At 40.5% G+C, this 14,773-nt stretch overlaps 1 protein-coding gene across 1 annotated transcript in view; it reads right to left on the bottom strand.

The window, feature by feature from the left end:
• scfd2 (sec1 family domain containing 2) overlaps positions 1-11,772 on the bottom strand; it is a 90,505-nt gene extending 78,733 nt beyond the window's left edge. Inside the window, exons 1-3 of the mRNA XM_086162554.1 lie at positions 10,877-11,772; positions 8,756-8,924; positions 437-564 (exon numbers count right to left, since the gene is read on the bottom strand). Coding sequence (XP_086018680.1) covers positions 437-564; positions 8,756-8,924; positions 10,877-11,690 — 1,111 coding nt within the window. The 5' untranslated portion in view covers positions 11,691-11,772. The remainder of the gene's footprint in view (positions 1-436; positions 565-8,755; positions 8,925-10,876) is intronic.
• Between the last annotated feature and the right edge of the window lie 3,001 nt (positions 11,773-14,773).

Consider the following 14,773-nt stretch of genomic DNA (forward strand, 5'->3'; position numbering starts at 1 on the left):
TGCATAGAAGTTAGATGTATGTATCATACGTCAAACATTTCTAATGTGAGGTAGAGGAGGACGCTCATGAAGCCATTTTATATGTGAGTAAGAGATGACTTTGTTTTTGTGTGTCTACCCATATTTTTCACCTGCATTTCACTCCCCTTTGCTTCAGTAAAAAACAAAAAAAAGTTCTCAAAAGAAGCATGTGTGCAAGTGAGCATGTGTATGTGTGAGTGTGTGGTGTGAAGCCAACATGTGGTTCAGATTTCCTCTGTGGCCACATGGACAAATACACAACAAGGCAGAGAATTTCGACCTCAGCAGGGGGCGCTATGGTTATGCGCTACACCTCTTTCAGTATGTTTTATATACATATATGCACATTTTTTTTTCCCAAAATGCTTGGGAAAAAGGGGTTGTCATTCCTTCCATCTTTTACTCTGGTATTTACCCATGCTCATCTTGATAGGCAGTTTTTCCTTGCTCGCTGCGTCAACTAGTTGTCTCTGGACTTCCATCACTCCTTCCTTATGCTTGCTGGTAAGCATGGCCTCCCATAGTGATCTGGCTGCAGGCGATCTGTTAAATAGAATCATTAACAAGTTATATTTGTCATAAAAACAAAAACAAATTTAGTCAAACACAAGATTTTGGCACTGACTAATTAAGTTACAATTCTTGTTTTTTCTTGTTCACAGCAAACAAGCCTCCGAAATAAAAAAAAAACAAAACAATTGAATGAATTATTACGAAATGCAACTAGCAAAGAGAACATTAAGAGCTCTCTCAATCCACCTTAACTATCTTTGCACAAACATTCCTCTGGACTGATTTGCGCTACAACAGTGGCAGAGTCTGGAGACCAAAGCTCCTCTTGATACCATCTTTAGGCTCATCAGTCCCTCATCTCATTATCTGAGAGGTTATGAAACAAACTGATCCACATCTCAAATGGAAGACTGAGGACAAGGCATGTGTGGAAAAGTACTACCATCTGCCACAAGTCATGAAAAGAAGCTCCTCCAGATTTAACGTGCTGCTGAGACTCAAAGAGTGACGGTGTCAAATGTAATGGCTTTTGTATTTGAATTCAAGCCTCAATTATACTTTTATCTTTCCCCATCTCCTTTAAGATCATTTAGATAAAAAGGGCGTCAAAAGCAGGTCTCTCTGTCAGTGGCTCCGACAGCTAGACTAATCCATGTTGTCTGCACTCTGAGGAGTGACCGCAAAGTTGTGATGGAAAGAGACAAAGAGAAAAGAGGCAAAAGACAGAAAAGTTTGGTGAAAGAAGAAGTAGGAGGGCGTTCGCTGACAAATCCGCAGTTTTTCTTTTTTTTTTTTTTTTTTTAATCTTTTTTCTTCTTTCGCCTTTTCTCCTTTCTAACTGCTGCCATGTGTTTAATATCAGATGTAATCTGTTCCAGACCTTGGGCTTGGGCTGGATGGGGAGGAAAGGGGCTCACGATGGGACACCCGCCATCTTCACACTAGAACCAGACAAAAAGCCCAGCAAACACGACACAGACTAGAACAAGGGGTTCATTTTAAGGCTGATACCATAAAAAAGATGAATCAGGTATTTCATCACAAGTTTTGGTTCGCTTAATATATTACCGCTATTGACCCACATCTAAACCGTGTTACAGTTTCTGGAAAGCTTTGTGAAAAACACATCGTGACGAAGAATTATTACGCAAATAATAAAATACAAAATGTCTGTCACATTTGAAATATCAATTCTGTGACTTTGAGGAGGAGCTCTATATGTATGATTAGAAGTGCACTTATCCAACAGTATATGTTTTTGCACAACATCATGCGTCTGTGTACGTGATTCGCACGACTCGCACAACGTCAGTGGAGTGTGGACGAAATATGGTTCTAATTTGGCTTCTTGCCCACCCCAGACTCCCTCCACTAGCCATCTCCCCTGACGCTTTCTCTGGGCCATTTGGTCAGATAAGAGCAGGATTTCGTGTGGCGGGGGTGAGGTTTGGCAGGGTGTAAGGCAGGGAATGCGACTATCCGGGAAACTAGGTGAGTAAGTACTCTACAATGGCAAAGCAGGGGTTTTATTAGTGCGAGGTGCGGCATACTTCACTCCTTTATGAGTGTGTTTCTCAGTATCCTATGGGGGGCACTCTTACACATGACTTGCTGGCCCAACAGAGCAGGCTTAGTGGGTGTTAGAAAAGTGTAGGTATTTGAGCCTTAACTAAAGTCCTCTCTGTTTGTAATAAGTATTGTACTATTAGAAGGTAGTTTAGCATCAGAAAGCGTGTGTGTGTGTGTATGCTGCACTGAGGAAAGAACACATACGCACCCATTTAAATGTTGAAATATCTCAGACAGTCTCCAAACTCTAATGACTGGAGTGAGGGGAGGGGGGTAGTCTTCCTGGAAATGTATGATACAACAGAAAAGAATGGTTCTGACCATTTTGACTCAAGATTTCTTAAATTTACACCCACTTCATTTTGCTGAACACATGGGTGTACGTGTACGTAAACACATTTCCGAGTTTATTTATCCTCTTTGAAACCCTCTCCCACTTATTAACTAGGGCACTCAAAAGCTCATTATTGTAACATGATTCACAAGTGAGTCACGGTATAAATACTAAGGATAAGGGGCAAAATGTATCCATAGGATCACATGAATGTGAGTTTTTATGGACCGGACCAACAGTGCATGGAACAGATACAACTTACTACAATTATGCAATGTCAGCCGAATTCCTGCTGCCGAGCACACTTAATTTGTAAAGTGTGTTTAATAGGGCACAAAAAAAAAAAAACAACAACAAAAAAAAGCACAGTTTCCTGTAAACCCCCCATGTACTGCAGGACATGACATGGGAGGGAGAGAAAGGGCAGAACCAAAACCAGACCTGGCCTTGAGTGGCTGTGTGTCCTGGCAAGGGGACAAATGACCCAGCAGATTTATAGACAGGGAAAGAGGGAGAGACTTCTGCAGGAAGTAAGACGAGGAGGGACGATATTCACTAATACCTAAACATGCCAGTGTAGCCTTACTAAAAGCTCTTAATTGCCAGCTCTAACCAAACCATGTAACAACAAACCATATACTTACATTCTCATTTAATAAAGTCAAAATTGTTTGGCATGGCGAGATGAAATTGTGACTCCCAAATCTTGCAATTTGATATTACAATTTATTCTGATTTTGATTTAATTTGTAAATAGTAAATACGACAGTGTAGGAAAAATGCTGTCTCATTCACTTCTCAGCTCCAAATCTCAGCTTTTAAATCAACACACTACTGGAGATATGAAGAAATAAAACAGAACAATGAGGAAAGAAGGGGAATTGAAAAACTCCTGTCTACCTTGATATAACTCACAACCCAAAGGATGTAAAAAACTATTCCATGTTTAAGATATGACAAATGTCATCTTAAGGCTGAAAAAGTTGAGATTTTGAGTCGATTAAGTTGTGACCAAAAGGAAGTGTTTCTATTTTGTTCGACCTAAATGTGACTGACTTTAAGGTGTGCTTGACTTTGTTGAAAAATGAAAACAAGGATTACATTTTATGATTCAGATTAGACTTTGGGGCTTCCAGGAAAGAGGAGAAGAAATTGTGAGAAACCAAAGTAATGGTTTCAAAATTTACATGAGAAGAAATCAAACTGTAGTGTAGTGTTATGCGTACAACTCTACGCAACTAATCCGCCACCACCACAAGAGCCTTGGTTACTTACAGTCAACTTAAATAACTACTATAATGCTGTTATTTTACTTTTTGCTTTTTCCTTCAAGGGTCACCACAGTGAATCAGCCTCCTCCATCTAACCCTATTCTCTGTATCAATGTTGTGACTCCTAGCGTTGTAAAATAATAAATTATTGGACCAAAGAGAAGAATGATGATCATAAACAGATCATTTCAAAGGCACACAAAATAGCGATAATTTAATTTGGAAATCCTCCCTTATCACTTTAAAACCAATTATCTCCGAACCGTACAAGCCTGCCTATGTAAGAGAAAAGCAGTGGGCTTTCATCTAATAATTTATTATACTGATTTTATCGCTCATCCCCAAAGGTCAAGACAGGCTTCAGTTATTCACAAGATTTAAAAGATATATTTGATTACATTGCTAAAATATAGATGACATATTAATATATAGGGAAAGAATCTCATCCTGGACCCAAGAGCGCACACATATTCACCTGAAAAGCTTGTACTCTTTGTACCCATGACTGAGAAAAAAATAAATTTATTTTATCTTTGTGCCATTGAGGACTGATTTTCAGAATACAGAACACCATTTTTCTTCAGAGCAAGTGTGTGTGCAATTTATTCAGTAAAAAGATAACACATCCCCAAAGATAACATTTCAGATCCTCTAGCCCTTCTCTTTCAAAGAACCCTTACTGTTGGCTCTGGTTTGAAATGGTAAAATCACCAAGACGCATGTAGGGAGGAAGACTCCTGCGTTGCCCCATGCAGATAATATTTTTTTTTTTTTCCGATCTACCAGTCTCCTCTAACCTATCTAAGAAAGCCTCCACAATCAAAGAAATCAAGTTGGCTGACACTCTGCTCCAGTCAGTTATTGTATATGATTGATTAAGGTTTTTGTTTTTTTTTTCTTTTTAACAATGTTTCCTTTTGAACATGGCTAGATTTGAAAATTAGCACATTTTGTATGTAGCTCAAATATTTTAAGGAAGTGTTTTCAGCTCAATTACCTCTGGAATGAAACCATTTCTCATTCTTTAATCAAAAAATTCTCTCTTTCTATTTACACTGCCAGGAAAGTTGTAAATTTCCTGAGTTAACTTGATGAGTCCAACTATTGGTGCACGACATGTTTCTGAGAATCTTTAATTGGCACTTTTGACGACCCTGAAACATCATATACGGTCAGTCGTTTGGCACACTTGTAGAGCATTTATCCATCCATCCATCCACCTTCTGCTGCTTATCCTGCACTCAGACTCGCAGGGGATGCAGGAACCTATCCCAGCTGTCATCGGGAGAGAGGCGAAGTACACCTCGGACTGGTCGCCAGTCAATCACAGGGCCACAAATACAGACAACCAACCATTCACTCACTCAATTCTTCCAATTAGCCTGCGTATTTTGGGGCTGTGGAAACCGAAGAATCTGGAGGAAACCCATGTAGACACGGAGAGAACATGCAAACTCCAAACAGAAAGGTCCCCTTGCAGAAATCAAACCGGGGTCCTTCATGCTGTGAGGCCGAAGCGCGAACCACTGCGTGCCACTTAAAGCATTTATATTTATGGAAATAATGGAGCTCTGAATAGTAGACACATTTAATATAGTTGTGCAAGAAAAGGAAGGAAAAACTAGCCACGCCATGTCCATCACAGCTCTGTCACTGCACGTCAGTTTTCATGCATCCTGTGTTCATGGTGGGATAAAAACAGGGTAAGCTGTTCTAAGCTGCCAGTCATTTACACGCTCCACCTCTATCTCTGCTTTTTTGTAACATTTCCCATACTCAACTCAAATAAATGTGCATGGCTTTTTATTCATACTCATATTTCCCAGCTAGGACAAAAATAGGTGTTTTTCCTCCTAGTGGTGCTTATGAAGGATCTGCTGGTCAGAGTTAAAGAGATGGCAGGCATGCAGTGTTTTCTCATGGCAGGGTGCGGTTGGTTGCTTTGCCTAGCGCAAGTACAGAAGCTCCTGAGACAGACCCGGTGCACCTTGGCCACCCGCACTGGTCCTGCCCACAAGCATACACTCCCACCACAGGATCAAGGTCCAAGGCAGACAAATGACGGGGGTGCAGGGTTCAGTCTGAGACGTAGGGAAACTTGGTGCCCTCTTTCAATGGAGTTCATATGTCCCACACAACATCAAAAGAGCATGGGAGCCAAGCACAGCAAATTACACAGCCGAGACTGGAAGGTACCACACCGCAAACATGCACGGTAAACTTTCCGTTCATCATTATTAAAAGCATGAGGAAAAAGTATGAAAACAAAACGTGCAAAAGAAACAAAAACAAAACACAAACTAAACAAAAAACAGGAAGTAAATCTCTCAATAGCATATCTTCTTGCTGGCATCACTACTAGTCTTGAAACCGCAAAGTGAAAGTCTGGTTGTTGGGCAAAAGACTTCACAGTAGCATAGAGAGGACAATATGCTGGTAATTGCAAAGTAAGCGGGGGGTCTTTCTGGGAGAGCCAAATCAACAACCACCCACCCACAGACATTGTAAGCTATACAAATATTCAGGAAATACTTAAGGAGATTTCATACTAAAACTTCAAATGAGGTGTACAGCTAATATTTAAAGATTTCAACTGGCCTAAACTAGTCAAAATACACAGGAACTGGTTAAAAATAACTCAACTAATCTTTAATAGAATAACATGTAGTAGGCTGAAACATATTACATAGCCAACTTAAACCACTCAGAACCAACAGACTATCATGCGTAACACAGTGAACGTCATTCCTCTTCTAGAAATGTGCTTTCTTTTACGCAATTAGGAGAGATTAAAAAGGAAAAAGGTACCCCTAATGACAACACACACTTACGCTAACATATCACACTCATTGACACCATCACCGCCTGCAGTGAGTCGGGCACTTGAAGGCAATGGAATAAAACCTTCAGGGTTCTTACCCGCTGTTACTCTGCAGCACTTCAATCTCACAAACATCTGTGATCAGGCTCAACGGGGCCATCTGCTCAGAGATAGCAAAAGCATTAACAACCCTGCTGATCTTTTGGGCCTGATGACACACTACTCTATGAATTCACAACCCTCTCAACACTACTTATAACTTTTTGTTCTGCTCAAACTTGGCTGTGCTGAGGTAAAAGGTTCTTGAAGAATGTTTGCACCACTGGAAGCACCTTACAGCACCAGAGCAACCTGCCTTTTTAATCACACAAACATTTCACTTCAGCATCTTATTACACGTGATAAACATAATGTATGTATGCATGTGTGTAGAATGGACAGGACAGTATCAAAAGCTAATTAAGTTAATGGAATTTCAATGTCCCCTTTTTGCTATCCCCGCTTATCCCAATTTCCACTTGAATATGGCGATACACATGTATGATATTGCGTGCAGAACAAATGAAACTGTTTCTCAAGCATATGGAGCAATAACCTTTTGCCAACACTAACACTTTACTGTACACAATTAAACAAAACTGACACATTGCCAGTGATCGGACCTCTAGATATAATTTAATGAAAACAATTTTGTCTTGTTGGCTTGTCTGAACATTTTTTGGTGATGTCTTATATACAAAACTTCCTTTGGATTTACATTTTCATGAAAATTAAAGTGGTGACACCTGCAACGCATGAAGTAGAACTAATCCCCGCTATGTTTCCCATCACCGCAGGTGCTCGGCTAACGCTAATGTGTACACTGTCATTCGGTGAGATTGTGTGTTTGTGCATCCGCTGGAATCAAGTGAGTGAAAAAGCACAACATGTATGTCCAATTTAGATATCAGGGGACACATAAAGCACGGCACGATAGAGCAGCAGCTAGCGCATCCACGTCACAGCAATGGCTCAATTCCAACAGCGAGACATTCTGCATGGAGTTTGGACGTTTTCCCCGTGTCTGTATGGGTTTCGTCTGGGTTCTCCAGTTTCCTCTCACAGCCCAAAAACATGCGGTAGATCTGTAATATGTCTCCATATGTGGCCCAGTCATCGACCAGTGACCAGCCAGGATGAACCCCACCGTTCCCCCAGTGAAAACTGGGATAGGCTCCAGCATCCCCCACGATTCTGAGTGCAGGATAAATGGCAGAAGATGGATGGATGGATGGATGGATGGATGGATGGATAGATAAATGCAAAAAAAGGGTGTCAGAGGACTGACTCGATACGATATTTCAGGGTTGTGCCAATTAAAGATTCTCAGAAACATGTAGTGGCTGGACTCATCAAGTTTACCCAGGGAATTTACAACTTTCCTGGCAGTGGAAAAAGTGAGAGCTGCTGTTTTGCAATTCTGTCATTGTGACAATTAACCAAAGGCAGATAAAATATCAATGACATTCATGCAAGTTCACATGTAATACATATATATATCTGTTGGTGAGTTAGGTTGGTGGACGAGGCAGAATATGCATATCGATTCAAATTGTGTTCATGTGAATGATACAGATTCTATCATGGTATATTTTTAGCATGTTGCATATATATATATATATATATATATATATATATATATATATATATATATATATATATATATATACACACACACACATATATATATATATATATATACACATACATACATACATATATATATATATATATATATATATACACATACACACATACACACACACAGACACATATATATATATGTATATATATACATATATATATATATATATATCATTTAATGTCTGCCTAACATGGATAATTTTTTTATGTTTATTTACACTTGTTAATTGACATTTGTATTTATTCAAATTTAAAGAACTTGATTTATCAAATCCATGAATGCATTATCAACAAGCCACTTCTAAGCAGCAGTTTTGAAAATCGACATGCCCATTTAAGTCTGATTTAAAAAAAAAAATCATATTCTCATGTTAGACTAATCCAAGTGTGACAGGTCATCAAACCTGCTACTTGAAATACTTGGGATTACTTCCTCACAAAGAAACATTTTGTTTATCCGGGTGTACAATCTACAAATGAAATACAAAAGAAGGTCATTTCAGATAAATTAACAGTGACAGTGGTCACTTCGGATGCACTCACTGAGTCTGGGCAAGGCAGCCGGGGGCCACAGTGGATTGGGCATGATGGATGTGCTGGAGACTGGTGAGCTCCAGCATGTCCACCTGAACATCAGTCACATGACCAGGCAATGGCTTGAGCATGGTCAAAATCTTCTCCACCAGGTTGTCACCATGGTGACCAACCGCTCCTAAGAGAAAAGAATGGGAGATTCTGCAACATGAAGAAACCATTCCCATTGGACTTTACTTGAATTTAAGGGTTCTCTTCCAACACCTTTAGTAGGATTAATAAATGTTCACTAATGGTTGTGATAATCTGGGTGCCTCTACGATATGCAAAAAATGTCTGAAATTGTTGTAATCAATATCGGAAATTACGCAATATCTTAAGTGTCTGATGTGCAAAATAAACAAACTGGATCCCTCTCCAGCCTTGTTTGTTTCTACTTGGTTGGTTGTCAAAGTTTCTGAAGGTTTTAAAAATTTCATTCATAATGAATAACCAATTTCTCGATCATTTCCAGGCGATTTCCTATTTTATTTTTATTTTTTTGCAAATCTTTTTTTTTTTAAGGAAATTTCTCCTTAATTTTCTGGAAATACATTCCAATTTTTTAGATAAATATATGTGCAATTTTTAGGTCATTAGGAAAAGAAAGAAAAATAATTTCTTGTTAATTTTCTGTTTCTAAACTCAGGCAGCCATTGTGCATGAACTAGGGTCACCGAGAGGGGGGTTGCAGGAGTCTATCCCAGACGTAGGGTACACCCCAGGCTGTGTCACGAGCCAACGGCCATTCTTTTCCTAATTCACATGTCCTGGCAATTTAGGGTCTCTAATTGATCTGAATGTGGAAAAAGCAAAAGAATATGCAGAGTCTACACCAGAATTTTACGGCCACATCCGGCCCATTTTGCCTTTTTATCTGACCCACGAAGCAATTTTCTTTGAATATTTTAACAATCAACATTGAATTTAGAAACGTATTTTTTCATTTTGTTTAATTGTGTATGGATGATTACATACAAAATAATGTTGGTCAGTACATTTATATGATCATTAATTATGTTAAAATTGAACTATTTAAATTGCAATTTTCATTTTGTTCACCTAGTTGGCCCGCGCATAAAAACGAAATAAGAAATGTGGCCTGCCCCCAAAATAATTGCCCACCCCTGGTCTACACAGAAAGTAAGGCTCCCAGGCAGAATTGAACAAAGAAAGTTCTTGCTGCGAGGTGAAAGTGCTAACCACTGCGCCAATCATGTCTTATGTTTTAGGTAGTAGGACCGAGTGATGGTTAGGGCCCCTGCCACCCTGGTTCAATTCCAGCCGGGGGCCCACCTGTGCAGACTTTGCATGTTCTCTCTGTGTCGGCACCTAAAACATGCAGTAGGTCAACTGAAGACGCCACATTTCCAAGATGTGTGAATGATCATGTCTCCAGTGATCAAGTGGCAACCGTCCTGAGGTTAAACCTGCCTCCACCCCAATGTGACTTTTAGTTCAGGACAAGTAGTAATGTGAAGAATGGGTAATGTTATAATCTGGCCCATATGTGCAGCTTGTACCTACAGTCAAGAGCAATGGAGAGTGTGGAGAGGAGGTGAGGAGACGAGTTCAAGCAGGTTGGAATGGGTGGAGAAAACTGTCAGGGGTACTATGTGATAGAAGACGATCAGCCAGAATGAAAGGAAAGGTGTACAAGACAGTGGTGAGACCAGCGATGCTGTATGGGTTAGAAACAGCTACAATGACAAACAGACAGGAGGCAGAGCTAGGGGTCGCAGAGATGAAGATGTTGCGGTTCTCTTTGGGGGTGATGAGGATGAATAGGATCAGAAATGAGCACATGTTAGATGTTTTGGAGAGAAAGTCAGAGAAGCCAGACTGAGGTGGTTGGATCGTGTGGAGGAGGGATAGTGAATATATTGATAGGACGCTGGAATTGGAGCTGCCAGGCAGGAGGTCTCGAGGAAGACCAAAGAGAAGATTTAAAGATGTAGTGAGAGAGGATATGAAGGTTGTTGGGTGTGAGAGAGGAAGATACAGGGAAAAGGGTTGGATGGAGAAGGTTGATTCGCTGTGGCGACCTCTGAAGGGAAAAGCCGAAAGGAGAAGAAGATGTGCAGATTGTACCTGTAAGGTCCATAGTTCTGTCAACAAAGACGATGGATGCTTTATTGGGGGCTGTTTTCCTCCGCTGTTTTGCTTGAGGGTGACTGGCCAGCTCCCCTGCTAAGATGCGGCTCATGGGACCCACGGCAAAACTCTCTTCCTTGGTACCCGTGGCCTCGAACATCGAATTCAGCGCAGAAGCCAAACTCTTGAGTGTAATCTGCAACTCCAAGGGGAGTGAGTGCACGTCCAAATCTGCGAGGTTCCCGAATTTCTTCTTCTCCGGTCGTCTGGCATTGATGGCCGCCAGGTCGGGCGGCAGGAGGGGGAAGAGATGTGCGAAGGCGGGTGTGAGGAGAAGCTGCTGCGACACCGGAGCAAACACCGCCGGAACATACATGACCTCTGCCGTGTAGTTCATGTTTCCCATCCACTCGCACAACTTCTCCTCGAACTGCTCGAAAACGGGATTCCCTTCCATGTCAGCGGTGACGTTGTTAGCAAGCAGGTGCACCGAGTGGGCGACGGTGGTGAATACGACGCAGTACTGGAAGTGGCTGAGAGATATGATATCTTTAATAATGTCGACCGTTCGCCCCTTCAGCAGGGTGCTTACCACAAACACGGCTTTGGGTTCATTCACACCGCACGCTTCGAAACTTGAAAACTGTTTCAAATTTCGAGCTCCAGCCTCCAAAACAGCGGCGGCTCCTCCGCACCAGTGCAGAGACTCGACGCACTTGTCGTCCATAAAAACAACAGCCTTTTTGACCTTCGACAGCACTTCCTCCCACATCTGCAGGGGAATGTGCAGGAAATCCTCCGCTGTTGGCATGTTGTCCTTTCTTTTGCAAACGTCAAGAAAATCAAGAATGCATCCAGGGAGACGTCAGGTAATGCCAGCGAAACAAATGCAAGAGTCGCCTGGAAGTGACGTCACGATCGGCGCGTCGCAGTGTAAATATGTCATTCACATGTTAGCTCGTTGCCATAGTAACCGGCGGCGTCTCCAGAAGCGCAGACTATTCCCAAATATTTTCCTTGGATTGCTCACGTCAGTCGTCAATGACTCTATATTCTGTTTTTAATAAACCGAAGTATTAGTTTAGCTTACCTGCGTGTACTCTGACAAGATGGTTAAACCGTGTTGATGTTGCAGTGGGAAAGACTTTTTCATTTATTATTATTATTATTATTATTATTTTTATTTTCATTTTTATTTTTTAAAATTTTCTTTGGATGCGACAAAGATAGGAGTGAGAAGGATGCTCTTTCTTTTCTCCTCTCACGTTTCTTACCTTTTCCTCCTTATTTTATCGTCCTCTCTTCTATCTTTCTTCTTCTCCTTTCATTACCCTTTCTTTTTTCATTATCTTTACAGTTACTTACTCGTCTATTTCCATTATCTACTTTTCAGTTCCCTTATTTTTATTTTCTTTCATCTTCCATTTTCTTGCAATTATTTCTCTTCTAGTCGTTTCTTTCCTTTTTCTTTTCTCCTTTCTAAACTTATTTTGATATTTATTTTCTTTTCTCGCTTTTGTCATCTCTGGTTACTGCATTCTCCTGTCTTTACCTTCTTTTCTTTTCTGTTTTTTCACTGTGTTTACACAATTACAAACCAAAGGCAGGCAGAATAAACCAGATACAATTTTTAGAATTCAAAGACATTGATTACAAACAATACTTTTAATTCAACGGCATGATTATCTGTTTTAATTCTCTTAAAATCTGCACAGCTGTCACTCTCTTTATATGTCACTCTATTTATATTGTTGTTTAGTTGTCACTCTCTTTACATTGTTGTTTGGTTCCAGTTTTGCATTTTTCACCCTCATTGTTCCTTGATGTTGCTGTTGTTGTTGTTGTCATTGTCTGTTGTCTTGCTATATCCTGTCTTCTGCCTTTATATTTACACAAAAGTTGATTCACTGTGGTGACCCCTGAAGGGAAAAGCCCAAAGGAGAAGAAGCAGAAGATTATAACTGTTACGCTGCTGTGATGAAGAAATTTCCCCTATGGGGATCAATAAAGCTTATCTTATCTTATCTTATCTTATCTTATCTTATCTTATCTTATCTTATCTTATCTTACATAGTATAAATGACTGAAAAAAAATGAAATACAGATATATTTTAGTCTACGTTTGGCCAAATGTATGTTTTACTGATAGTACTTCCTGGACATAGATAATTCCATCAGTAATTTGCAAAGTCAGATAAATTTTATTAATATCAATGTCTTCAGCAATCTAAATCTTGCTTAATGCTTTCTTTCAAAATGAGATCCGCCCATTTCTCATTCCAATCAAATGGAACATAGTAAGGATGGATCCAAATATAATACCCATTTCACGATACAATAATGAAACCAGTCACTGTAACTGAAGGTAGGTGTGGGACAGAATCATGTGAAATCCCACCCTTTACACATTTTTTTCCCAGTCCATCTAGCTGCCGGAAGAGGAGCATAATCAATACCATTCAATACCAAACAGTCAGACGTATGTTCTGTGGGGCAGCAAAGTGGTACAATCCAGCCTCTGCTGAAGAAAATCATGGTTTGAATGCTGTCAACATAGAGGAACAAAGAAAGTCTCAAAATATGAATTCAGGCAGGAAATGTTTCATATGTCACATATCTAAGGAACCACTCAGTCCCCTGGTGATGCGTCTTTCATTTATTTCTGCATCATGCTTCAGCCATCACATTCTCCAAGTGTTGTATTGCTGTTAAGCTAGCTGTGATCCAGTGCTTATAAGCTGAGGAGTAACATAGAGCATGCATTACTCTTCAGGAAGACAGGTAGGAGAGTACTTGGTGTGTCGTCTGGAATGAAAGTAGATGAGGAGACTTGTTGGTGGAATAAGGACGTACAGGAATATATAAAGAGAAAGCGGTTAGCAAAGAAGAAGTGGGACACTGGGTGCCTGAAGAGAACAGACAGGAGTTCAAGGAGATACAGCTTACAGTAAAGATAAAGGTAGCAAAGGCAAAACAAAGGGCGTACGATGACTTGTATGCTTGGATGGACAGTAAGGAGGGAGAGAATGATTTATATAGGCTGGCAAAACAGAGATAGCAATGGAAAGTATATACAGCAGGTCCAGGTGATTAAGGATAGAGAGGGAATTGTATTGACAGATGCGAGAAGAATGATGGGAAGATGGAATGAGTACGTTGAAGAGCTGACGAATGAGGAAAATGAAAGGGAGGGAAGGGTAGAAGATGTGACTACTGTAGACCACAAAGTAGCAGAGATTACTAAAAGTGAAGTGAGGAAGGCATTGAAGTGGATGAAGAGTGGAAAGGCAGTTGGCCCTGATGAAATACCCGTGGAGGTGTGGAAGTGTCTGGGAGAGGCAGCAGTAGAGTTTCTTGCTAGATTATTTAACTGGATCTTAGAGAGCAAGAAGATGTCTGAGGAATTGACAAAGTGTCATGGTGTCCATTTTAAGAATAAGAGGGATGTGCAGAGTTGCAGCAATTATAGAGGAATAAAGTTGATGTGCCATACAATGAAGTTATGGGAAAGAGTAGTGGAAACTAGACTGAGAGCAGAAGTCAACATTTGTGAGAAGTGGCTTCTATGCCTAGAAAGAGTACAACAGATGCACTATTTACTTTGAGAATGCTAATAGAGAAGTACAGAGAAAGTCAGAGGGAGCTGCATTGTGCTTTTGTAGACCGAGAAAAAGCATACGACAGGATGCCAAAAGAGGAACTCTGGTATTGTATGAGGAAGTCTGGCGTGGCAGAGAAGTATGTAAGACTGGTGCAGGACATGTATGCTAGCTGTGAGACAGTGGTGCGCTGTGCTGTAGGTGTAACAGAGAAGTTCAAGGTGGAGATGGGGCTTTATTAGGGATCAACTCTGAGTCCCTTCTTGTTTGCAGTGGTGATGGACAAGCTGACAGA

This window comes from Fistularia commersonii, chromosome 16 (genome assembly GCF_037954325.1).
Source record: "Fistularia commersonii isolate RoL2024-O1a breed Wild chromosome 16, RoL_Fcom_v1.0, whole genome shotgun sequence".
In the NCBI taxonomy this organism is placed as follows: domain Eukaryota; kingdom Metazoa; phylum Chordata; class Actinopteri; order Syngnathiformes; family Fistulariidae; genus Fistularia; species Fistularia commersonii.